The sequence below is a fragment of the Oncorhynchus keta genome, chromosome 18 (genome assembly GCF_023373465.1).
Source record: "Oncorhynchus keta strain PuntledgeMale-10-30-2019 chromosome 18, Oket_V2, whole genome shotgun sequence".
Taxonomy (NCBI): Eukaryota; Metazoa; Chordata; class Actinopteri; order Salmoniformes; family Salmonidae; genus Oncorhynchus; species Oncorhynchus keta.
In genome coordinates, this window is record NC_068438.1 from 18,409,810 (window position 1) to 18,437,310 (window position 27,501).

The 27,501-nt window shown below is 43.2% G+C and overlaps 1 protein-coding gene across 2 annotated transcripts in view; it reads left to right on the plus strand.

The window, feature by feature from the left end:
* Window positions 1-27,501, plus strand: part of LOC118397386 (Fanconi anemia group J protein homolog) — a 114,825-nt gene that overhangs the window by 42,582 nt on the left and 44,742 nt on the right. Inside the window, exons 21-22 of one of the 2 annotated variants that reach the window (XM_052467518.1) lie at window positions 312-1,052; window positions 1,184-7,162. In XM_052467518.1, coding sequence (XP_052323478.1) covers window positions 312-1,052; window positions 1,184-1,242 — 800 coding nt within the window. In that variant the 3' untranslated portion in view covers window positions 1,243-7,162. Of the gene's footprint in view, window positions 1-311; window positions 1,053-1,183; window positions 7,163-27,501 lie in introns of those variants that run through there. The other variant, XR_008067931.1, reaches the window with a different exon arrangement.

Below are 27,501 nucleotides of genomic sequence, written 5' to 3' on the forward strand. Positions count from 1 at the left end.
AGTCCGAATAAGTGGTTAGTCTATTGGTCTGTAAGGCTGTTATGCAGCACTGTGAGGTTATTGGAGTATTTACTGAGGCTTCCTTTAGTATCTGATTAGCCTTTATATATCCTTACGAGTTGGAACAAATACATTATAAATACAAATACATTATCCACACAGTAGGCTAATTGCAGTATTTTTTTTATGTCCCATGTTACTGATTATTGGAAAGTAAGGTTGTTTCAGCTGGTTTGAGATTTTGCCATTTAAAAGACAACCACGCAGTAGGAGGCAGCTGGCATATTGACATAATTTGCTTTAATTGACAGGTCACTGCGCTGAGGACCTTGTTGCAAGACCGACCCAGCCATGGAAAGGGAGAGTTGTTCCAAAACTTTCTAAAACTCAGGCTAAGAACCAGGTCCAGACCCATGTCAGGTGCAGTCAGAGGAGCAGAGGCAGGACCAAGGCAGGGGTGCGCTTTGCACCCACCTCCAGTATCCCAGTCCAGCCACAGACCAAAGACCAGAGCCTAGAGGTCCAGGGCAGGACAGCCAGAGTCAGATCTGCTAGTGTCGCTGGTCCTGAAGAGACTGAGGGAGAGCAGGCTGTCACAGGATGGAAGGACCAGGCCTCTACCAAGCCTGTGACTAGTATTAGGGCCAAGAACAGGGGGCCAGAGGACTCTTTCAAGTCAGGAACCAGCAGGACGGCCAGGGGGCAGGAGGATGTTCCCAAGCCAGAGACCAACAGCAGTAAGGCCAAGGGGCAGGAGGTTACTAGTGTTTTCTGCCAACAGTACAGCAGCAGGGGGAGATTGAAGACAACATGCAGAACAGAGGAGAAGAGATTCAGGGGGAAAGAGGCACGGTTGCCCCCCTCTTGGGAGGGCCTGGAAGAAGTCACGAGCAGCACCCCCGCCACCACAACAGTGCACTTGGACATTGTCAACCCTAAATGCGAGGGTAGAGTGTGTGTCCCAGGAAGTCTTGGAGGTGAACCTGAGACTGAGAGTAGCTCCACTGGTCTAGCAAAGGAAGGGCCTGGTAGTCAGAACTCTTTACAGAAAGGTTAGACAGCCTGTACGCATCAGAGTAATTTGGTCAGTGTATTCATTTTTTTTTTTTGTCAGTGAATTTATCAGTGCTCATTTGGAAATTAAATCAAAACCATCCATCTGTTGCTTGTTCTCCCCCTCTAGGCATCAAGGTGCAGGATAGAGGGGGCAACAGGGCCTCTCGGAGGAGGAAGGTGCATTAGGGGCCACTGCATAGACCAGGTTTGGAGCCTAGGTATCTGAACAGTAGTGATGCACATTGTTTGTATGTGACATGGCTAATATGATGCACATCATGCCAACTCAAGTCTTGTCTTTCAGAGGACTAACAACCACAGACCCTGTTCCAGAGGACGACTGTGCTGTGTGTGGGCAGCAGCTACTGCCTGTGGCAGAGGGTACATTTAATTCCCACAAATAAACACATATCCTTATGTCAGTGATCCTCAATCAAATCAACAGATGTTGTAACTTGTGACCGTGTACCTTAAGTGAGCTGCAGAGCACTGTATGTTATCTGGAGCAGATAGCTAGGCTTAAAGGCACCGGCACACTGTCCATGCCTCCATGTCCCCCCTACCCCACTGGTGGTATGGGGGCATAGCGGCCCTACAGGCCCTCAGAAGCTGTCTTCAGCCTTACAGGGACAACAACACTACAGGTAGACATTAAATAAATAATACATCTGACTTTATCTTTAATCTTTACGTTGTTGCCTAACCTACAGGAATTAGTTCATTTGTGATTTCACTGTGGAATAATACAGCCACATACGAAGAACCTGCTATTACAGACTTTCCTTGTTCGGGCTTGTTTTAGTACCTCTGGGGATGACCATAAAGAGAGGGAAGCACTGTTATAGGAGCTAAACATTGCAGTCAGCAAGATGTTTCCATAGTTACAAAACCCCTGCTTCATTGATGCCATAAGTCTATGCTGGGGAGCTCCCCTCTCTTTGAAGTAGAGAAACCAACCTGTCTGAACGATGTCCCAACTCTGAAAGGCTCTAACCTGGATCCACCCAAATCACTGACTCAATAGATTATTCAGGACAAAAGAAGCCATGGTGCCTGCTAGAATCCCCTAGTCACTTTTCCCTTTGACAGTGGTGCTATCCAAGCCAAAGAATAAGAATGAATCATTCTATTTCTCTGATCCAAGCACCTTTCATCCATACATACAGTACACACTTCCCCAACAGCATTCTATAGTTCCGTTGGTATATGTATTTACAGTCCCTTCAAAGTAATGATCCATTTAAACTATCTGTCGTTATAAAACAGCAATCAGTGTCACTAGCCAAAGAGCGTTTATACGTATTCACTTTCCCCCAGGATTAAGGTGTACGACTTTCTGTGCTGACGAGTGAGTTAATGTGTGGCTGGCGGCTGAGGCCTTTGATGCTGTCTCCCTACAGGCTTTTCTGTGGGTTACTTTGCATTTAGTTGTTTTGTCCTTTATTTTCATTTTCTCTTTCACTCTCTGAAGCGCGCACACACACACACACACACACACACACACACACACAGACGTACAGCCTACAATTCTATCTGGGACCCAGTGGAGTGCTCTGTGACAAGGCTGCTACAGTGTAGAGGTTGTGCCTTCCACAACCCCTACTCTTCCTCTCCTGCTGCTGTGGTAGCAGCTGAGATCCAGCACCCACGGGACCCCACCCTGGACCAGGTGAGCTTCGAAGCCTCAACCTTACAGGGAGGGACACAGCACCTTGTACTAGGTGTGCTTGGTCTGGTTGTCCTCTAGCTGGTGCTCCACAGACACAAACAATTGTTTATTCCTTAAAAGCAGCATATGAATAAGGAGAGACTAAATACATTTGCTTGAAGAACAGTGATGCTAAGAGTATGCTAAGTTTTCTAACAGAATGACAGTTTGTGACATCATTCTGTTACCAAACTTTGTTGAACTCACAGGTATAAGTTATGTAATGACATACATCTTTTGTTCTGTGCTTAGTACAAGATGTTCTTTTCTATCTTCATATGTTGCAGTGGGTTTGAAGTGTGGGTTCAGTAACCAATGTGACAGATGAACGTTGCATTGTAACCAATATCTGTCCCTCTTCTGTGTTCAGAAATATGCTGTAATTATTGAACTGTATGATGCAAAATTAAGACTGAAACATCATGCCAATATCAATCTATGGTTGATAGTGTGTGTGCGCGCATGTGTGATGGCATTGTACTGTACAACCTCTTAGATGTAAAGTCCCCTGTTTTGGGGACCTACTTGGTTCTAGTACCGGTTCCGACTGACATTTTCACTTATAAATCAGTATGTGGATACCATAGATCGAAATGGATTGCATTAAGTGGTAGTCCTGATTCTCATGGACACAGGAGTATGTCTCTTCTGCCTGTGTAAAGCAGGATGTGAAATCTGACACCACTTGAAGCTGGCATGCCCCTCCATTTAATTCGCTCTTCCGACTGTGCATCAACTCCTGACTAAACCCTACATCACGAACAGCCACTAACAATGCATATGCCTGGAATCCTTACATCGCAATTCAGCAGGAGAGAGTGGTTTCGTTGCTGTAGCACATTCAGAGACCGATTTATGGCCAGTAATCTAAAATAATTAGATCATTTTAAACAAAAAACACTGTCATAGATGGACAAGATTAATAGGAGATGAAAGGTGAGTTCCTCACGAGTAATGGAAGGCAAGCTCTGTGAGAAGTTCACAGTGATGGGGGCAGATGTTTGATCAGGAGAGAACTTTAGAAAATATGCACATTTTCTCTAACACTAAATATACATCTGTATTTCACAGTTACAAGCAGTGGTGGAAAAAGTCCCCAATTTTCATACTTGAGTAAAAGTAAAGATACCTTTTTAATAGAAAATTACTATGGGAAGTCACCCAATCATGGGAAGTCACCCAGTAAAATACTACTTGAGTAAAAAAGTATTTAGTTTTAAATATATTTAAGTATCAAAAGTAAATGTAAAAATAATTTCAAATTCCTTATAAAGCAAACCAGATGGCTACATTTTCTTGTTTGTTTTTAAAGTTTACTGATAGCCAGGGGCATGCTCCAACACTCAGACATAATTTACAAATGAAGCATGTGTTTAATAGGTCCGCCAGATCAGAGGCAGTAGGAATAACCAGGGATGTTCTCTTGATAAGTGTGTGAATTATTTTTGGGTGTCAGGGGAAATGTATGGAGTAAAAAGTACATCATTTTCTTTAGAAATGTAGTGAAGTTGCTGCTACCGTTTCTTATGGCTGAAAATAAATTCTGGACCATCAAAACAGCGATTACTCACCTCGAACTGGAAGAATATTTTTACTTTAACGAGTCCGACGCGAACGATATACTGCTTTCTCGGGAACAGTCTCAAATCCCGTCATTTGCGTGAAGAAAAGACAGATGGGGCGGAGGTCGGGCTGCCTGTTAAGAATTTTTAGGCGAGTGAGTAAACCCCCACTGCCATACATTCTGTTGGCTAATGTACAATCATTGGCAAATTTAAAATGGATGACCTACAATCAAGATTATACTACCAACGGGACATTAAAAACTGTAATATCTTATGTTTCACCAAGTTGTGGCTGGACGACAACACGGATAATATAGAGCTGGCAGGATTTTCCATGCACCCGCAGGACAGAGAAGCTACGCCTGGTAAGACGAGGGGTGGGGCTGTGTGTCTATTTGTCAATAACAGCTGGTGCACGATATCTAATATTTAAAACGTTTTTTAGGTATTGCTCGCCTGAGGTAGAGTACCTTATGATAAGCTGTAGACCACATTATCTACTAATAGAGTTCTCATCTATATTATTATCGTAGCCGTCTATTTACCACCACAAACCGATGCTGGCACTAAGACCACACTCAACCAACTCTGTAAGGCCATAAGCAAACAAGAAAATGCTCATCCAGAAGCGGCGGCCCTAGTGGCCGGGGACTTTAATGCAGGCAAACTTAAATCTGTTTTACCTCATTTCTACCAGCATGTCACATGGTCAACCAGAGGGAAAATAACTCTAGACCACCTTTACTCCACACACAGAGATGCATACAAAGCTCTCCCCCACCCTCCATTTGGCAAATCTGACCATAATTATATCCTTCTGATTCCTGCTTAACAAGCAAAAACTAAAGCAGGAAGTACCAGTGTCTCGCTCAATACGGAAGTGGTCAGATGATGCAGATGCTATGCTACATGACTGTTTTGCTATCACAGACTGGAATATGTTCCTGGATTCATCCATTGGCATTGAGCAGTATACCACCTCAGTCATTGGCTTCATCAATAAGTGCATCCACAACATTGTTCGTCCCCACAGTGACCGTATGTACATATCCCAACCAGAAGCCATGGATTACAGGTAACATCTGCAATGAGCTAAAGGCTAGAGCTGCTGCTTTCAAGGAGAGGGACACTAATCCAGACGCTTATAAGAAATCCCGCTATGCCCTCAGACAAACCATCAAACAAGCAAAGAGTCAATACATGATTAAGATTGAATACTACTACACCGGCTCTGACGTTTGTCGGATGTGGCAGGGCTTAAACCATTACAGACTACAAAGGGAAACCCAGCCGCGAACTGCCCAGTGACGCGAGCCTTCCAGACGAGCTAAATGCCTTGCATCGAGGCAAGCAACACTGAAGCATGCATGAGAGCACCAGCTGTTCTGGACGACTGTGTGATAACGCTCTTGGTAGTCGATGTGCGCAAAACCTTTAAACAGGTCATCATTCACAAAGCCATGGGGCCAGGTGGATGACCAGGATGTGTTCTCAAAGCATGCGAACCAACTGGCAAGTGTCTTCACTCGAGGTCGACCGATTAATCGGAATGGACAATTAATTGGGGCCGATTTCAAGTAACAATCGGAAATCTGTAATTTTAGAAGCCGATTTTGCCCGTTTTTTATTAAAACATTATTATTCTTTTTTTACCCATTTAACTAGGCAAGTCAGTTAAGAACACATTCTTATTTTCAATGACGGCCTAGGAACGGTGGGTTAACTGCCTTGTTCAGGGGCAGAATGACAGAGTTTTACCTTGTCAGCTCAGGGATTCAATCTTGCAACCTTACAGTTAACTAGTCCAACGCTCTAACCACCTGCCTCACAAGGAGCCTGCCTGTTACGCGAATGCAGTAAGAAGCCATGGTAAGTTGCTAGCTAGCATTAAACTTAATCAATCATAATCACTAGTTATAACTACACATGGTTGATGATATTACTAGCTTATCTAGCGTATCCTGTGTTGCATATAATCGATGCAGTGCGCATTCGCGAAAAAGGACTGTCGTTGCTCCAATGTGTACCTAACCACAAATACCAATGCCATTCTTAAAATCAATACACAGAAGTATATATTTTTAAACCTGCATATTTAGCTAAAAGAAATCCAGGTTAACAGGCAATATTAACCAGATGAAATTGTGTCACTTCTCTTGCGTTCATTGCACGCAGTCAGGGTATATGCAACAGTTTGGGCCGCCTGGCTCATTGCGAAATAATTTGCCAGAATTTTACGTAATTATGACATAACATTGAAGGTTGTGCAATGTAACAGGAATATTTAGACTTATGGATGCCACCCGTTAGATAAAATAGGGAACGGTTCCGTAATCCGCTGAAAGAATAAATGTCTTGTTTTCGAGATGATAGTGTCACGTTCTGAACTTAGTTCTTTTGTTATGTCTTAAATATGGTCAAAGCGTGAGTTGGGTGGGTTGTCTATGTTAGTTTTTCTATGATTTGCTATTTCTGTGTTTGGCCTGGTATGGTTCTCAATCAGAGGCAGCTGTCAATCGTTGTCCCTGATTGAGAACCATATTTAGGCAGCCTGTTTCCTGTTGTGTGTCTGCACCAGCCAGAACTGTTTTCGGTCGTTTCTCTTTGTTATTTTGTTATTTCCGTGTTCATTTAATAAATATGTACACATACCACGCTGCACCTTGGTCCTCACCTTCTTCCACCGACGACGACCGTTACAGACCGTTACAGTTTCTGGATTTGACCATTATTAATGACCTAAGGCTCGTATTTCTGTGTGTTATTATATTATTATTAAGTCTATGATTTGATAGAGCAGTCTGACTGAGCGATGGTAGGCACCAGCAGGCTCATAAGCATTCATTCAAACAGCACTTTCGTGCATTTTGCCAGCAGCGCTGCTGTTTATGACTTCAAGCCTATCAACTCCCGAGATTTGGCTGGTGTAACGGTGTGATGTGAAATGGCAAGGTAGTTAGCGGGGTGCGCGCTAATAGCGTTTCAAACGTCACTCGCTCTGAGACTTAGAATAGTTGTTCCCCTTACTCTGCATGGGTAACGCTACTTCGAGGGTGGCTTGTGTTCCTGGTTCGAGTCCAGGTAGGAGCGAGGAGAGATACAGAAGCTATACTGTTACACTGGCAACACTAAAGTGCCTATAAGACTTAATATTGAAGAATATTAATAATTTTGCACGCCCAATTTTTCAGTTTTTGATTTGTTAAAAAAGTTTGAAATATCCAATAAATGTCGTTCCACTTCGTGATTGTGTCCCACTTGTTGTTGATTCTTCACAAAAAAATGCAGTTTTATATCTTTATGTTTGAAGCCTGAAATGTGGCAAAAGGTCGCAAAGTTCAAGGGGGCCGAATACTTTCGCAAGGCACTGTATGTATGCAGCATTACTAGTTATTGTTTATGGCCCTCATGTAAATATTTATGGATTGGGGGATTAAGAGGTTTAATAACAGGCCATATGTTTGATGTCCTCACACTGCAGTACATGTGCTCGACAAAGGGCTACTGCACTGTTTTTTTGCACATCATGTTCTTAGGGCAGACTGTTTCAGTTGGTGTTTGTCACTTGTGCATCTGTGTTTACATCCTGAATGGCACCCTATTCTCTACATAGTGCACTACTTTTGACCAGGACCTATTGGGTATATAGGGTGCAATTTGGGACTTAGACTCTGTCTCCTGCCAAGCGTCCATATGCTATGCTACACTACGCCTGGGGTGGAGTGGCGAGACATTTGGGTGAATAAATCAATACCAACATCACAACAGTGGCAGGATACTTTTTTAATTAGAGCTTCCATAATCTGTCTGATATTGGTGACGGACTGAAAACCGATTCCAAGTTGTCACGCTTCTCCCTGTGAAGGAGTTAACAAGTCTTTATTGACCCGTTGGTAGATGCGGCTGCTGCCAAGTCTTAATCGATTACGATGTCTTAATCACTCCTGAGCTGCTTTTTTAATAGTTCAATTGAGTGATGAGAGATTACAGAGATGCCCCTCTGCAAAAGCTTGGGGGTAATGGCTAGCACACTGGGGAAGCTTGGGTGTGACAGCTAGCACATTTGTGTCATAAACAATACTGTTTTTAGAACATGATTTTAATTACTTGTTTCGACATAAACTGAGAGATTGTATCTTATATTATTTCTAGTTTATTATCTTTTATTCTAATTAGGCTAGAGCACTTGTCAAACTCAAGGCCTGCTAGCCGATTCCTCTTTTCTCCATTGAAAGGCTTGGCCTTGATTGACTGGTAAACTCAGGTCAGAACAAATTCACTGCAGTGTCTAGGAAAGTTCTGTCCTGAGTTGACCAGACAATGACAGATTCAAGTAGGGATGGTAGGCTAGTTGTAGAAAATTAGAAGGGAAAGTTTGATGTGTGAACTCCATATGAAAACAATGTATAAACATTTCCCACAAGTCTTCTCAACCATGATTACAAGTTGATTTAAAGAGAATGTAGTTGTTCTATACATTACAGAAAGGTTTGTAAGAGAGTGCATAGATACACAAAATACTAAGCACTAGTGTGAATACCAGCAAAACGCTACTACCAGCAACATTGTTTTCTGTTTATGTTCGATCAATATTTTGTCGATCGATACACCCCAGACTTTTGGCCATCTGTGTTGCAGCTCAGTTTGTTTTCCACTTACGTTGTGCACTGTGTCTACACAAGACACGTTTCTTGCTAACCTTATCCGGCAGGTAGCATAGTGGTTAGAGTGTTGGGCCAGTGACCGAAAGGTTGCCAGATCAAATCCCTGAGCTGACAAGGTAAAGTTCTGTTCTGCCCCTGAACAAGGCAGGTAACCCATTGTTCCTAGGCTCTCATTGTAAATAAGAATTTGTTCTTAACTGACTTGCCTAGTTAAATAATTTTTAAAAATTAAAAAGTCATAATTTTCAAGAAACTGCGTTTGAACAGATTTCACCTGCGTTCTAATTAAACAAATGGCCAATAAATACAGGAGTCCACTCACTGTTCTAGAATGCTGGAAAATATGGGTCAGTTCAAGAGGGTATGTGGGTACCCAGTATGTGAAAACGTTTTCTTTACCCTATGTCATTAGCCTCAATATGCTTGTACTCAACAGTGTTGATGAATTACAAACGTTTTAGGTGCATTGGAAAAATGACAAGATCGCGTCACGCATCTGATGAATTAATTATGAATATGATTATTCATAATTTTAACCACAATGTAACAAATAATCAAACTGGTTTGAACTTCAGCAAACAAACTATTGTGAAAAGTGCCACATAAAACATTGTCAACATTTAATGTGCTCACTATCTTACTTCCTCATCTCCCTCCCCTCCCTCTGTTGCCTTCTATTTTCTCCCTTGTAGAAAATGGTGTGTGCACTAGCAAAGTCAAAATGTCGGTACTCCGGTGCCCCCATTAAAATTCTCATTAGGTCAGGGATCATCAGCAGCATACCACTGCTGGCTTGCTTCTGAAGCTCAGCAGTGTTGGTCCTGGTCAGTTCCTGGATGGGAGACCAGATACTGCTGGAAGTGGTGTTGGAGGGCCAGTAGGAGGCACTCTTTCCTCTGGTCTAAAAAAAAATATCCCAATGCCCCAGGGCACTGCCCTGTGTAGGGTGCTGTCTTTCGGATGGGATGTTAAACGGGTGTCCTGACTCTCTGAGGTCATTAAAATATCCCATGGCACTTATTGTAAGAGTAGGGGTGTTGACCCTGGTGTCCTGGCTAAATTCCCAATCTGGCCCTCAAACCATTACGGTCACCTAATAATCCCCAGTTTACAATTGGCTCATTCATCCCCCTGTAACTATTCCTCAGGTCGTTGCTGCAAATGAGAATGTGTTCTCAGTCAACTTACCTGGTAAAATAACGGATAAATAAATCAAATTTAACCGCAGATCGATTTTATTTATTTATTTTTTATTTTATTTGTTCTTTCTTCTTGAGCAGATGGTCAAGGGGCCTGAACATAATTCAAAATAATTTGTAGACTGCAAATTTCCCAAAAGAAACATTAACAGATATGATATTTTACTTAAACATAATTTCAAACCTTGCTTACATTTTGGATATGATCACATATGCGTGGGAACGCTTTGGAACAGATGTCCAAAATTAAAATCACTTAAAAACACAAAACACTACATTTCAAGTGTTATAGCCTACACCATCACAAAGAAATCCATTATTATTTCATTTAGGCAGGTCTTCAGAAACAAAAAAAACGAAGGAATTGTATTTCAAAATAACGTAATATCTTATTTCAAGTTGTGTTCTGTTACTAGTGTTTAGTAGTCTATATGGCTATGCTGCTACAAGTCTTCACATGTAGAACTCATGGAATAGTGGCTGTAATATTCTATGAAATAGAGCTCATGCCTTAATTAAAGGGATACTTATGTATTTTGGAAAATCTACTTCCCCAGAGTCAGATGAACTCGTCGATTCCATTTGTATGTCTCTGCGTCCAGTATGAAGGAAGTTAGAGCTCATTTCGTGAGCAAATACTAACTAGCATTAACGCCATGTCTGGAAGACTTCCATTCATTCAGCTAAACTGAGTCTGTACAGCTTTGTTCCTACCAATCTGAATTCTCGCTCCAACTGAACTGGAATATGTTCCTGGTTGCCTCTGGAGATAACTTCAATGAATACGCAGACTGAGTCACCAGATTCATTTAAAAAAATGCATAGATGACATTCCTGAATCAAAAACCATGGATTGGTAGCAGCCTTGTAGGAAAACTGAAAGAGAGTGATGCTGCTTATGAACAGGGCAAGGTGACCGGGACAATAGTTTGGTTAAATAGTACGAACACGACCTATACAGATCGATCAAGATAGCGAAGCACAAGTATAGTGACAAAGTGGAGGAGCAATTCAGCAGGTCGGACACAAGACGTATGTGGAGGAGCTCCTAACGGATTGCAAAAAGAAAGCCACATCGTGGTCACCAACGCCACATTACCGGAGGCTCTAAACACCTTTTTCTCAAGATCCGAGCACAATGACCCTGAGCTGCCGAGGAGAGCCCCCGATGATGACAATGTGAACTTCACACACAGTTTCCACTGAGGACGTATGTAAATCAAAGCGTTGACCCTTGCAAGGCTGCCGGCCCAGATGTCATCTAGCAGTGCCCTCAGAGCATGTGCAGACCAGCTGACTGTTGTATTCTTGGACATTTTCAATCTCTCCCTAGCTCAGGCCGCTATACCCACCTGCTTCAAGATGTCCACTATCATCCCATGCCCAAGAAAGGGAAAGTAACTGAACTGAATGACTATCGACCAGTAGCACTCACTTCCATCATCATGAAGTGCTTAGAAAGGCTAGTCAAAGACTATGTCACCTCCTCCCTCCCCAACACACTCAACCCTCTCCAATTTTCGGATGACGCAATCGCCTTTGCACTGCACACTGCCCTTACCCACCTGGACAAAAGCAATGCATCTCCTGAGTGGCGCAGTGGTCAAAGTCTAGCTCTGCCATTAGAGATCCTAGTTCGAGTCCAGGCTCTGTCGCAGCTGGCCGCGACCGGGAGACCTATGGGGCGGCGTACAATTGGCCCAGCGTCGTCTGGGTTAGGGGAGGGTTTGGCCGGCAGGGATGTTCTTGTCGCACTAGCAACTCCTGTGGAGGGCGTAATGCGCGCTGACACGGTCGCCACGTGCGCAATGTTTCCTCCGACACATTGGTGCTGCTGGCTTTCGGGTTAAGCGGGCATTGTGTCAAGAAGCAGTGCGGCTTGGCTGAGTTGTGTTTCGGAGGACACGCGGCTCTCGACCTTTGCCTCGCCCGAGTCCGTACGGGAATTGCAGTGATGGGACAAGACTGTAACTACCAATTGGATACCATGAAACAATGAATTTAGCTTTTTACAAAGTAACAAAAAATTATATGTGAGGAGGTTCATCGACTACAGCTCAGCCTTCAATACCATAGTGCCCTATAATCTCATTACAAAGCTCATGGCCCTGGGTCTGAACTCCTCCCTTTGCAACTGGGTCCTGAACTTCCTGACGGGTTGCCCCCATGTGGTGAAGGTAGGCAATATTACCTCCTTGACCCTGATTCTTAGCATGGGGGCCCCACAAGGGTGCGTCCTCAGTCCCCTCCAGTATTCCCTGTATACCCACGACTGTGTGCCCTCACACTGTTCCAACACCATCATCAAGTTCGCTGATGACACAACAGTAGTAGGTCTGATTACCAACAACAACAAGACAGCCTGGAGGAGGTAGGTAGTCTGAAGGTGTGGTGCCAGGTAAACAACCTCTCCCTTAACGTTAGCAAAACAAAGGAGCTGATTGTGGACTTCAGGAGGAACCGGGCTGGACACGCCCCATCCTCATCAACGGAGCCGTCGTGGAGACTGTCAATAACTTCGAAATACTAGCCTACAGGCCACAGAGAAGCTGAAATGGTCTAACCACACAGACACCGTGGTGAAGAAGGCACGGCAGCGACTCTTCAACCTCAGGCTGCTGAAGAAATTTGTCCTGTCCCCTAAGGTCCTCTTTGTTATACAGGAGAAGCATCGAGAGCATACTGTGTAGCCTGGTATTACAGCTCCTACACTGCGGACCGCAAGGCACTTCAGAGGGTGACACGTGCACCCGAACGCATTGGCTGCACACTGCCTGCCCTGGAAGACACCAGGTGTTGCAGGAAATCCAAGAAGATCATCAGGGATCCCAGCCACCCAAGCCATGACCTGTTCTCCCTGCTTCAATCACTCAGACGCGGGCAGTATAGGAGCATCATGGCAAAAACTGGAAGACTGGGCAATAGTTTCTACCCTCAGACCATCAGGCTGCTGAATAGCCACAACTAGTCAGATACCTGCTCCCCCCTCTCCTGCTACTCCCCTTATGGACATTCCCCTCTGCTACTCCCGCTTTGGACATTTTCCCCCACCTCCTCATCTGGATTTTACTCTGCCCCCACCCCAACAACATTCATCACTGTTGCAGTTGTTTAATATTATTGTATATTATAATTTTTTCAATTGTAATTTGTATTGTTTTTATTTAACGTGGTCCCCAGACACCCTCAATGGTCATGCTGCTCCCGCTATGGTCAATCAGCCCCACCTCCTCAACAGTCTTTACTCTGTCTCCACCACAATGGACATTTATTCATCACTGCTACAGTTGTTATGATGTGTATATAGTGCTATTTTTATATTTATATTGTTGTTTTTATTACAATTGTCATTATTTTATTTCACTAAGTCCTGCATGTTGGAGCTCGGAGCCTATGATTTTCACTGTACCCAGCAACCACACCTGCAACCCTGTACATGTGACTATTAAACACATAAAGATATCCACCAGTCAGTTGTCAATTTCATCTTTCGGCAATCTATTATTATAGGCCTATGTGTGAGATTGGTTTTGATATAGTTTAGGTGTAGTTTCAATGGGCCATTGTCATATGGCAGCCAAAGGGTGAAGGAAGGGGGGGATTACTTGTCCTAAACTTCTTATAACACAAACTCTGTTGAATAGACTTATTTAGGGAAAGTCGAGGAAGGGGGACATGACTTTGAAAATGGCAGAGTAATTAAAATGTTAAATGCATATGACCTCAAAATGATGCTCTGAGTTTTTAGTTAGTTATCTAAGATAAATATTTCCTCGTTCATCTTTGAAATACCCACATGGGGTTGTATGCTCCTGAAAACCAATGAGTAGATGGGAGAGGCAGGACTTGCAGCTTGTCAAGTTCTATTTTAGCGCTTGGCTATGCAGACGCTCGTTCACACGTGGGAGCGGTGTGGGTGAAATGATTGACTAACATGTATTGTGCATTCTTAAATGATTCAGACTCCTTGACGTTTTCCACATTTTGTTACGTTACAGCCTTATTCTAAAACGGATTAAATAGTTTATTTCCCTCATCAATCTACACACAATACCCCATAATGCAAAGCAAAAATAGGTTGTTAGAAATTGCAAATGTATTTTTTATTTTTTTTAACCACTTCCAGTGACACCTCAAGTGCCTTAGACTGCTGACCACTCAGGGGGCCTGGCTGGCATCTTTGTGTCCAGTCTTGCTTTGTTTTTGTCCTCACACCAATGAAACCTCCCTGTGGCTGCCCCACCCCAAATCATAACTGGCCATCACCACACACACACATTAAATCATTACGTCCACATAATGAACAGGGCTCGAAAAAAAAACCAGTGTTTTCCTAATGTGCTTTGTTACAGCAGAGATGAGAGACTGGCAGCTTGCTGCTGGCGATGATTCAGTTACAACTACCACGCAGGATCATGTATCTGTCATAATAAATAAAAAACATGTCTGTGTCCCAAATGGCACTCTATTCCCTGTATCAGGGAACCCCAATAGGCTTTATTATTTATCATGTTTGCTCTTGGAAATAAAAGACTAGAATAACCAGGAAATTAGCTCAGTGATTTTAATTTAGGAAATCTGTTCCCAAGTATTCCCACTCATAAATAGTGACATGTGATCGTATCCCAATGTAATAAAGGTTTGAAATTATAGATTTCTTTGTCAAATACTATATCTGTTTGGGATTCTTGCGGTCAATTTGCAGTGTACAAATTATTCATAAATATGTTCTGGACCCCCGACTATCCGCTCAAGGAAAAAATAAACCCACAGTTACATTTTATTTGGGTCCCCTGCCCTATATAGTACACTATATGGACCCTATGGGCCCTGGTCAAAGGTAGTGCACTATATAGGGGATAGGGTGCCATTTGGGACACACTACCTTCATGCTCCACTTGGTATTACATCTAATCATTTTCGTCTGAACGCTCACGTTGGATTAAACAATAGAAAATGTCCAGTAGACTAGCTGCCCCCCGGGCTCTCACCACCATGTCATGGGGTGACCAAGCTTGTGTCTAGGTATTGTTTGGTTTTGAGAATGGCAAAGTGTCAAAAGTAGTGCTGAGTTTAAATGTAGGCCTATATATTTATCTGCTGTAGGGAGAGACTTCTGGCTGGAAGTGTGGAGGCAGGTAGTGGAGCTGCCTCCACAGGTAGTACACACACAATATGCTTTTGTTTCTTTTATTCCCTTTTTCTGTATTTAACTGTTTATGGTATTTATGTATATTATTTTACTGCTTTAGGGATGTAATTTACTATTATGTATTGATTTTTACTCTTTTTTATGAGGTGCACAATGCAGAGAACACCAGAAGAAGATGTATCATTTAATTACCATAGTGAATTATTGTAATGTTTGTGTCAATTTATCCCATAAGGGTTGGATTGCCAATTGGCGATTTGACACGAAAATACAATTTCATTCATTCATTCATACAGTGCATTCGAAAAGTATTCAAACCTCTTGACCTTTTCCACATTTTGTTACATTACAGCCTTATTTTAAAATGTATTAAATTGTGTTTTCCCTCATCAATCTAAACACAATACCCCATAATGACTAAGCAAAAACAGGTTTTGGGAATTTTTTGCCAATTTTTATCAAATAAACTGAAATAGCTTATTTACATACAGTACCAGTCAAAGGTTTGGACATACCTACTCATACAAGGGTTTTTATTGTAGTTTTACTATTTTCTCCATTGTAGAATAATAGTGAAGACATCAAAAAAGTTTTAAACAAATCTAAATATTTTATATTTGAGATTCTTGTAACGGTTTTCGTCCTCCTCTTCTGAGGAGGAGTAGGAAGGTTCGGACCAATGCGCAGTGTGATAAGTGTCCATAATATAATTTTAATGAAATATAACTGAAGACAGAAAACAAAAGAATAAGAGAATAAATGGAAACCGACACAGTCCCGTATGGAGAAAACACAGACAATAATCACCCACAACCAACATGGAGAAAACAGGCTGCCTAAGTATGATTCTCAATCAGAGACAACGATCGACAGCTGCCTCTGATTGAGAACCATACCAGGCCAAACACAGAAATACAACATAGAAAAAAGAACATAGACTACCCACCCCAACTCACGCCCTGACCAAACTAACACAAAGACATAATAAAGGAACTAAGGTCAGAACATGACAATTCTTCCAAGTAGCCACCCTTTGCACACTTGGCATTCTTTACATTTACATTACATTTAAGTCATTTAGCAGACGCTCTTATCCAGAGCGACTTACAAATTGGTGCATTCACCTTATGACATCCAGTGGAACAGCCACTTTACAATAGTGCATCTAAATCTTTTAAGGGGGGTGAGAAGGATTACTTTATCCTATCCTAGGTATTCCTTAAAGAGGTGGGGTTTCAGGTGTCTCCGGAAGGTGGTGATTGACTCCGCTGTCCTGGCGTCGTGAGGGAGTTTGTTCCACCATTGGGGGGCCAGAGCAGCGAACAGTTTTGACTGGGCTGAGCGGGAACTGTGCTTCCTCAGTGGTAGGGAGGCGAGCAGGCCAGAGGTGGATGAACGCAGTGCCCTTGTTTGGGTGTAGGGCCTGATCAGAGCCTGGAGGTACTGAGGTGCCGTTCCCCTCACAGCTCCGTAGGCAAGCACCATGGTCTTGTAGCGGATGCGAGCTTCAACTGGAAGCCAGTGGAGAGAGCGGAGGAGCGGGGTGACGTGAGAGAACTTGGGAAGGTTGAACACCAGACGGGCTGCGGGGTTCTGGATGAGTTGTAGGGGTTTAATGGCACAGGCAGGGAGCCCAGCCAACAGCGAGTTGCAGTAATCCAGACGGGAGATGACAAGTGCCTGGATTAGGACCTGCGCTGCTTCCTGTGTGAGGAAGGGTCGTACTCTGCGGATGTTGTAGAGCATGAACCTACAGGAACGGGCCACCGCCTTGATGTTACTTGAGAACGACAGGGTGTTGTCCAGGATCACGCCAAGGTTCTTAGCGCTCTGGGAGGAGGACACAATGGAGTTGTCAACCGTGATGGCGAGATCATGGAACGGGCAGTCCTTCCCGGGAGGAAGAGCAGCTCCGTCTTGCCGAGGTTCAGCTTGAGGTGGTGATCCGTCATCCACACTGATATGTCTGCCAGACATGCAGAGATGCGATTCGCCGCCTGGTCATCAGAAGGGGAAAGGAGAAGATTAATTGTGTGTCGTCTGCATAGCAATGATAGGAGAGACCATGTGAGGTTATGACAGAGCCAAGTGACTTGGTGTATAGCGAGAATAGGAGAGGGCCTAGAACAGAGCCCTGGGGACACCAGTGGTGAGAGCGCGTGGTGAGGAGACAGATTCTCGCCACGCCACCTGGTAGGAGCGACCTGTCAGGTAGGACGCAATCCAAGCGTGGGCCGCGCCGGAGATGCCCAAATCGGAGAGGGTGGAGAGGAGGATCTGATGGTTCACAGTATCGAAGGCAGCCGATAGGTCTAGAAGGATGAAAGCAGAGGAGAGAGAGTTAGCTTTAGCAGTGCGGAGCGCCTCCGTGATACAGAGAAGAGCAGTCTCAGTTGAATGACTAGTCTTGAAGCCTGACTGATTTGGATCAAGAAGGTCATTCTGAGAGAGATAGCGGGAGAGCTGGCCAAGGACGGCACGTTCAAGAGTTTTGGAGAGAAAAGAAAGAAGGGATACTGGTCTGTAGTTGTTGACATCGGAGGGATCGAGTGTAGGTTTTTTCAGAAGGGGTGCAACTCTCGCTCTCTTGAAGACGGAAGGGACGTAGCCAGCGGTCAGGGATGAGTTGATGAGCGAGGTGAGGTAAGGGAGAAGGTCTCCGGAAATGGTCTGGAGAAGAGAGAAGGGGATAGGGTCAAGCGGGCAGGTTGTTGGGCGGCCGGCCGTCACAAGACGCGAGATTTCATCTGGAGAGAGAGGGGAGAAAGAGGTCAGAGCACAGGGTAGGGCAGTGTGAGCAGAACCAGCGGTGTCGTTTGACTTAGCAAACGAGGATCGGATGTCGTCGACCTTCTTTTCAAAATGTTTGAAGAAGTCATCTGCAGAGAGGGGGGGGGGGGGAGGATTCAGGAGGGAGGAGAAGGTGGCAAAGAGCTTCCTAGGGTTAGAGGCAGGTGCTTGGAATTTCGAGTGGTAGAAAGTGGCTTTAGCAGCAGAGACAGAGGAGGAAAATGTAGAGAGGAGGGAGTGAAAGGATGCCAGGTCCGCAGGGAGGCGAGTTTTCCTCCATTTCCGCTCGGCTGCCCGGAGCCCTGTTCTTTCAAACAGCTTCATGAGGTAGTCACCTGGAATTTGACATAGATAGTTTGTGTGTATGCACTGATATGTATGCTACGTGTGCCTTTAATTTTTTTACATTTAGTTATGTCCTTGAGCTGTTCTTGTCTATTGATGTTCTGTATTATGTAATTCTGTATTGTGTTTTGTGTGGACCCAGGAAGAGCAGCTGCTGGTTTTGCTAAAAAAAAAAAATTTCAATGAAATGGTGTGCCCTGTTAAAACTGAATTTGTTAAATTTCTATCCTTAATGCGTTTCAGCCAATCAGTTGTGTTGTGACAAGGTAGGGGTGGTATACAGAAGATAGCCCTATTTGGTAAAACACCAAGCCCATAGTATGGCAAGAACAGCTCAAATAAGCAAAGAGAAATGACAGGCCATCGTTACTTCAAGACATGAAGGTCAGTCAATCTGGAAAATGTCAATTTAAAAGTTTCTTCAAGTGCAGTAGCAAAAATCATCAAGCTCTATGATGAAACTGGCTCTCTTGCAAATCAAGATATATCGTCTTTGTCAAATATCACAATATTGGATTTAATCATAAACTCAGCAAAAACAAAAACGTCCCTTTTTCAGGACCCTGTCTTTCAAAGATAATTTGTAAAAATCCAAATAACTTCACAGATCTTCATTGTAAAGGGTTTAAACAATGTTTACCATGCTTGTTCAATGAAACACAAACAATTAATGAACATGCACCTGTGGAACAGTCGTTAAGACACTAAGAGCTTACAGACGGTAGGCAATTAAGGTCACAGTTATGAAACCTTTTTACTGACTGAAAAACACTAAAAGAAAGATGCCCAACGTGTCACGCCCTGAGCACAGAGAGCCCTCAGCTGATGATCGTTGCCTCTAATTGGGGATCATACTTAGTTTGGTCCTTTTCCCACCTGCGTTGTGGGATATTGTTTTTGTTTAGTGCCTATGTGCACTACGTACTGCACGTTTGTTTATTTATTTGTTGTCTGAAGTTTCACCTCAATAAATATGTGGAACTCTACTCACGCTGCGCTTTGGTCCACTCATTATAACGAACGTGACACAAGGTCCCTGCTCATCTGCGTGAACGTGCCTTGGGCATGCTGTAAGGATGCATGAGGACTGCAGATGTGGCCAGGGCAATACATTGCAATGTCCGTACTGTGAGACGCCTAAGACAGCACTAAAGGGAGATAGGATCGTCCTCGCAGTGGCACCTGTAAAAAACACCTGCACAGGATCGGTACATCCGAACATCACACCTGCGGGACAGGTACAGGATGGCAACAACAACTGCCCAAGTTACACCAGGAATGCACAATCCCTCCATCAGTGCTCAGACTGTCCGCAATAGGCTGAGAGAGGCTTGACTGAGGGCTTGTAGGCCTGTTGTAAGGCAGGTCCTCACCAGACATCACTGGCAACAACATCACCTATGGGTACAAACCCACTGTCGCTGGACCAGACAGGCCTAGCAAAAAGTGCTCTTCACTGGCGAGTCGCGGTTTTGTCTCACCGGGGGTGATGGTTGGATTCAAGGTTTATCATCGAAAGAATGAGCTTTACACCGAGGCCTGTACCGTAGAGCGGGATCGATTTGGAGGTGAAGGGTCCGACATGGTTTGGGGCAGTGTGTCACAGCATCATCGGACTGAGTTTGTTGTCATTGCAGGCAATCTCAAAGCTGTGCGTTACAGGGAAGACATCCTCCTCCCACATGTGGTACCCTTCCTGCAGGCTCTTCCTGACATGACCCTCCAGCATGACATTGCCACCAGCCATACTGCTCGTTCTGTGCGTGATTTCAGACAGGAATGTCAGTTTTCTGCCATGGCCAGCGAAGAGCCCGAATCTCAATCCCATTGAGCACGCCTGGGACCTGTTGGATCGGAGTGTCCGGGAACTTGCAGGTGCCTTGGTGGAAGAGTGGGGTAACATCTCACAGCATGAACTGGCAAATCTGATGCAGTCCACGAGGAGGAGAATAACTGCAGTACTTAATGCAGCTGGTGGCCACACCAGATACGGACTACTTTTGATTTTGACCCCCCTTTGTTTAGCTTGTTCAGTTTATGTCTCAGTTGTTGAATCTTGTTATGTTCATGCAAATATTTACACATGTTAAGTTTGCTGAAAATAAATGCAGTCCACGAGGAGGAGAATAACTGCAGTACTTAATGCAGCTGGTGGCCACACCAGATACGGACTACTTTTGATTTTGACCCCCCTTTGTTCAGCTTGTTCAGTTTATGTCTCAGTTGTTGAATCTTGTTATGTTCATGCAAATATTTACACATGTTAAGTTTGCTGAAAATAAATGCAGTTGACAGTGAGAGGACGTTTATTTTTTTGCTGAGTTTATATACACTAAGTGTTACTATATTTCTGCGCACGTGAAAGGGCATTGCAACCCTGCCTGTAAAACTTGTATTCACCTTTTATGGTAACAAAAATTCCTTCATTTGCTAGATGATTTGGAAATGTTGGAGCTTGGTCATGATGACAGTTTCTAAAAGAGAGTGTAATGGCAAATTGGATCTCATTTCTGTTTAGAGGTGTGGGGAGAATGTTTAGATCTTTTACAGTGACTTTTCAAACTAAACATGCATGTGCCAAACACTGGCCATGCATTCTACAATTAAATGCTACAGCCCACACTTCTATGCAAGACACGATCTGTTGTTCAATATTTAGTTTATCGATAGAAATCATCTATCTCCTGCCTTGGTGTACAGGCTCTGAGATTAAATAGGCTATGATGTCGCACTCCTATCGCACAGCAGTACTGTAGCCTACCTATTGTCAAATATGCTTGAATGAGGGATGGATAAATGGTCATGTTTGTTGTGCATTAGCAGGAATAAAACAATTATGTTAGAAAAGAAGAGACATATTCTGCAATATGATTATGATTTATATAGTGAAATAAACGTATTAGCCTCGGCCTAGAAGCCCAGTTATGGGATCTCCTTGCCAACGGAAAATGCATCTTGTTATCATTGTTTTTTTTATTACCATCTGTACGTGTCAACAAACACCTCCATTTCCCCCAAAAAACAATGTTTGCTTGCAATACAATTCTTCAACTACTAGAAATTGTGCATATGCGTGGTTTGAGGTGTGCGTGGAGTTTACACTTTCCCATCAATTTCAAATTTGATAAATATCAACCTTTGGAGGAAAACTGGTGCACGCAAGGTTCTCTTTTTTGTGCGTACGCACCTTTGATAAATGAGGCCCCGGGCGTGGAATAATCTGTGATTAAAGGTAATCCATGTAATCAGTCTGTTATAGCTATTTGACATGGCGTGGCCTACATCCAGGTTTTTACAGCCAGGAAACAGAATAAAAAAAGCTTATCAGCTGAAGAAGATAAGATTGGAGATTTAGACTGGTAATCTTCTATCAATCCTCCTGTAACCAAAGACAAAAGATAAGATAGGGTAAAGAATATGGTTGGTTGTATTCAATACAATATTTTTTTATTTGGTTGCTTGATAAAAAACAAACCGCCGGCATTGTAGAACTGACCACAGACAGTTTTTTCACAGATAATTCAGAGATTTCCTGTTTTATTTCAATTAAATAGACCATATTGTAGAGTAAATAGAGGATCTAATAAAACAACAGACAATAGTTAACTAGATTATGGGATAATTGTGGACTGCGTGAATGCCCCTGGGTAACCTTACCATACAGGAGTAAGGTGGCAGTGGATGGATTGATGCCAGTTCATATTGCTCTCTTGCTGTCTCAGGAAACGTAGGCTACGCATCAAATGCATCAAGCTTTAGATTAAGGGTCCTTCTTAGCTGACAAATGGTAGTCGCATTCACACTTATCGTATTAGTGGGTTTACGGAGTAAACACCCCAAGTCGAGCCCAAACAGAGGATGTCTATACCAAGATCAGGCTACTTATGAAATGGCGTAGGCAGATTAGGTGTCTAATTCCAAACCTCGAATATACATCTGAGGATTATTAGGGTTTATTGGCCCAGGGGCTTCAAAACTATGACCCTAGACAAGATCTGTCGGCTCTGGCAGACAGATCTTGACAATTTAGAGATGATGATGATGATGATGATGATGATACAGCCCCAGCTATCCAGATCAGCCACTTACTGTAAATTAGACTATTTTCATTGGACAATGTGAAACACTAGACATGTTTTGAGAATTTTCCCAATTGGTTAGGGAAAGCAAAGGTATGAGTTTTCCACAAGGACCAGTATTTACAATTCAAGGTTATTAGATTTGTTTGATATAAAGTTATCCTAAATGAAAGGTTTTCTCTTACAACAGAAAACAAAATTTAGTGGTGAACTATAGCATAGTTGCAGATTTGACCATTGTTTGAAGATTATCAGTCTAATTCCCTAAAGGATCTTCTTCAGCCAATAAGAGTTTTTATTCTGTTCCATGGGGGTAAAAACCTGGATCCATGCCATGTCTATATGTCAGTATAACAGAAGAATTACAGACAGTGTATCAGCCACCTATAATTAGACATATTTGACATGTGAAACAATGTCAAATACAATAAATTCCAGATCTTCTTTTTCCTTATGTTGAAGCCAAAACCCCTCCTGTAACTCCTTTGTTGAAATGCAATCATTTTAGTCTGACCCAGTAATTTGAGATATCAGCAGCCTGTCTATCTCTACCATTCATTTCTACCCAGATACAGAGGTCCCTGAAACAGAAGTCTGCTGAATAACTCTACTCTAATAGCATGTCCATTTGGGGAGTAATTGATTGGTCTTTATTATGAGCTAAACAGTGAGCTATCATCCCCTACCAGTCAATACTATTAATCGGTTCTAGAGAGAATGGAGACCTGCTTTAAATGACATTTCTCCACCCTTAATCAATATTAATAAATCAATACCATTGACTTGTTGAAGTGGCTTAGTTGGTTGGTTCTGGGTACACTTTCACGCTCTTCTGTAGATGCTGTACCTGAAAAACAGCAACATACTGTATATTTTTGGAAAGACAGCATCAAAAAAGCTATAATTCATTACCATTCATTCATATAATTGTGGATAAAATTTCCGCCAAATATGATGTGCCTTCAGAAAGTATTCACACCCATGAACTTTTTCCACATTTTGTTGTGTTTCGGACAGAATGTAAATGTATTAAATGTGGATGTTGTGTCACTGGCCTACACACAATACCCCATAATGTCAAAGAGTGATGTTTCTACATGTTTTTCAAAATGTTTACAAGTAAATTATAAATGTAACGCTGAACTGTCTTGAGTCAATAAGTATTCAAGTCCTTTGTTATGGCAAGCCTAAATAAGTTCAGGCAAGTCACATAATAAGTTGCATGGACTCACTGTGTGCAATAATGATTTTTGAATCACTACCTCATCTCTGCTCCCCACATATACAATTGTCTGTAAGGTCCCTCCATCGAGCAGTGAATTTCAAACACAGATTCAACCACAAAGACCAGGGAGGGTTTCCAATGCCTTGCAAAGAAGGGCACCTATTGGTAGATGGGTAAAAAAAAACTCAGGTAAGTCACTACAAAAATACAGGCGTCCTTCCTAACATTGTAGTTACTCAACAATACTAACCTAATTGAAAGAGGGATAAGAAGGAAGCCTAAACAGAATAACAAATATTCTAAAACATGCATCCTCCAATAAGGTACCAAATTAATACACCAATAAAATATGGCAAGCAATTACATTTTCATCCTGAATACAAAGTGTTGTGTTTGGGGCAAAGTACCACTCTCCATATTTTCAATCATAGTGGAGGGTGCATCATGTTATTATGGGTATGCTTGTAATCGTTAATGGAGCTAAGCACAGGCAAAATCCTAGAGGGTTCAGTCTTCTTTCCACCAGACACTGGAAGACTTTCAGGATAAAAAATAAATGGAATGAGCTAAGCACAGGTAAAATATTGGGGAGGGGTACACTTTGCCCTGGTCCAGTCAGTATGCCCCTTTGCAAAATGTTGCTGACAGGTATTTTTATAAAGAATTATGCTAAAACATGGGTTTAGTAGTTACTTTAACATTTGACTTTTTTTTTTAATCGGACAAATCAGAGAGGGCATGTGCCTTTCGGCCACCAACGAGTATAATGTCACTCAGTGTATGGATGTGTATGTGGGGGTGAATTTGATCTTGGTGAAGCTTTAGATTGTCTGAATATGATTGCCCTGTCTGTCAGGGATGTCTGACTGTTACAATACAGAAGAGTAACTCATCACATTGGTCCTCATGTACAATGAATACATGATGCCAGCTATGCAGTAGGGTGTCCAATCCAAAAAATATTTCAACTAATTGGTAAGGTAATATGTTAATTGTGAAGATAGATTCGTAAAGATAGATTCGGTGCAAGAATTAAGGCTACTGGCTGCGTGCTTATGTACGTTGTCCTATCGGAGGATTAACCTTCGTCCCAGTCTGAGATCCTGAGTGCTCTGGAGTAGGTTTTCATCAAGGATCTCTCTGTACTTTGCGCCTTTCATCTTTCCCTCAATCCTGACTAATCTCACAGTTGCTGCCGCTGAACAACATCCTCACAGCATGAGGCTGCCACCACCATGCTTCAGCGTAGGGATGGTGCCAGATTTCCTCCAGACATGACGCTTGGCATTCAGGCCAAAGAATTCAATCTTGGTTTCATCAGACCAGAGAATCTTGTTTCTCATGGTCTGAGAGTCCTTTAGGTGCCTTTTGGCAAACTCCAAGCTGGCTGTCATGTGCCTTTGGCTTCTGTTTAAGAATGTTAGAGGCCACTGTGTTCTTGAGGACCTTCAATGCTGCAGAAATGTTTTGGTACACTTCCCAAGATCAAATCAAATCAAATGTATTTATATAGCTGATATCTCAAAGTGCTGTACAGAAACCCAGCCTAAAACCCCAAACAGCAAGCAATGCAGGTGTAGAAGCACGGTGGCTAGGAAAAACTCCCTGGAAAGGCCAAAACCTAGGAAGAAACCTAGAGAGGAACCAGGCTATGTGGGGTGGCCAGTCCTCTTCTGTCTGTGCCGGGTGGAGATTATAACAGAACATGGCCAAGATGTTCAAATGTTCATAAATGACCATCATGGTCAAATAATAATAATCACAGGCAGAACAGTTGAAACTGGAGCAGCAGCACGGCCAGGTGGACTGGGGACAGCAAGGAGTCATCATGTCAGGTACTCCTGAGGCATGGTCCTAGGGCTCAGGTTCTCTGAGAGAGAGAAAGAAAGAGAGAACTAGAGAGAGCATACTTAAATTCACACAGGACACCGGATAGGACAGGAGAAGTACTCCAGATATAACAAACTGACCCTAGCCCCCCGACACAAACTACTGCAGCATAAATACTGGAGGCTGAGACAGGAGGGGTCAGGAGACACTGTGGCCCCATCTGAGGACACCCCCGGACAGGGCCAAACAGGAAGGATATAACCCCACCCACTTTGCCAAAGCACAGCCCCAACACCACTAGAGGGATATCTTCAATCACCAACTTACCATCCTGAGACAATGCCGAGTATAGCCCACAAAGATCTCCGCCACGGCACAACCCAAGATGGGGCGCCAACCCAGACAGGAAGATCACATCAGTGACTCAACCCACTCAAGTGACGCACCCCTCCTAGGGACGGTATGAAAGAGCCCTAATAAGCCAGTGACTCAGCCCCTGTAATAGGGTTTGAGGCAGAGAATCCCAGTGGAAAGAGGGGAACCGGCCAGGCAGAGACACCAAGGGCGGTTCGTTGCTCCAGAGCCTTTCCGTTCACCTTCACACTCCTGGACCAGACTACACTCAATCATATGACCCACTGAAGAGATGAGTCTTCAGTAAAGACTTAAAGGTTTAGACTGAGTTTGCGTCTCTCACATGGGTAGGCAGACCATTCCATAAAAATGGATCTCTATAGGAGAAAGCCCTGCCTCCAGCTGCTTGCTTAGAAATTCTAGGGACAATTAGGAGATCTCGGAGCGCTACGGAAAAATCCTTCCACCTCGTCGCTTGGTTTTTGCTCTGACATGCACTGTCAACTGTGGGACCGTGAGACAGGTGTGTGACTTTTCAAATCAGGTCCAATCAATTGAATTTACCACAGGTTGAACACCAATCAAGTTTTTTTCAAGGATTTTTTTTATTTAATCCATTTTAAAATAAGTCTGTAACAAAATGTGGGAAAAGTCAAGGGGTCTGAATACTTTCCGAATGCACCGTGTACTGAACAAAAATATAAACGCAACATGTGAAGTGTTGGTCCCATGTTTCATGAGTTGAAATAAAAGATCCCTGAAATGTTGCATGTGCACAAAAAGCTTATTTCTCTCAAATGTTGTGCACAAATTTGCTTACATCCCTGTTAGTGAGCATTTCTCCTTTGCCAAGATAATCCATCCCCTGACAGGTGTGGCATATTAAGAAGCTGATTAAACAGCATGATCATTACACAGGTGCACCTTGTGCTGGGGACAACAAAAAGCCACTGTAAAATGTGCAGTTGTATCACACAACACAATGCCACAGATGTCTCAAGTTTGAGGGAGCATGCACTTGGAATGCTGACTGCAGGAATGTCCAGCAGAGCTGTTGCCAGAGAATTGAATGTTAATTTCTCTACCATAAGCCGCCTCCAACGTCGTTTTAGAGAATTTCGCAGTACGTCCAACCGGCCTCACAGCCGCAGACCACGTGTATCCACTTCAGCCCAGAACCTCCACATCCGGCTTCTTCACCTGCGGGATGGTCTGAGACTAGCAACCCGAGGAGTATTTCTGAAACTGAGGAGTATTTCTGTCTGTAATAAAGCCTTTTTGTGGGGAAATTGGCTCGGCCTTGCTCCATAATGAGTGAGCCTTGTTCCCAAGTGGCTGTGCCCCTGCCCAGTCATGTGAAATCCATAGGTTAGGTCCTAATGAAATTATTTCAATTGACTAATTTCCTTATACGAACTGTAACTCAGTAAAATCGTTGAAATTGTTGCATGTTGTGTTTATATTTTTGTTCAGTGTCTATAATGAGAACAGTAGTGGTCCAAGAAGTGCCTTGAGGGGTACCAAAACTTACCTT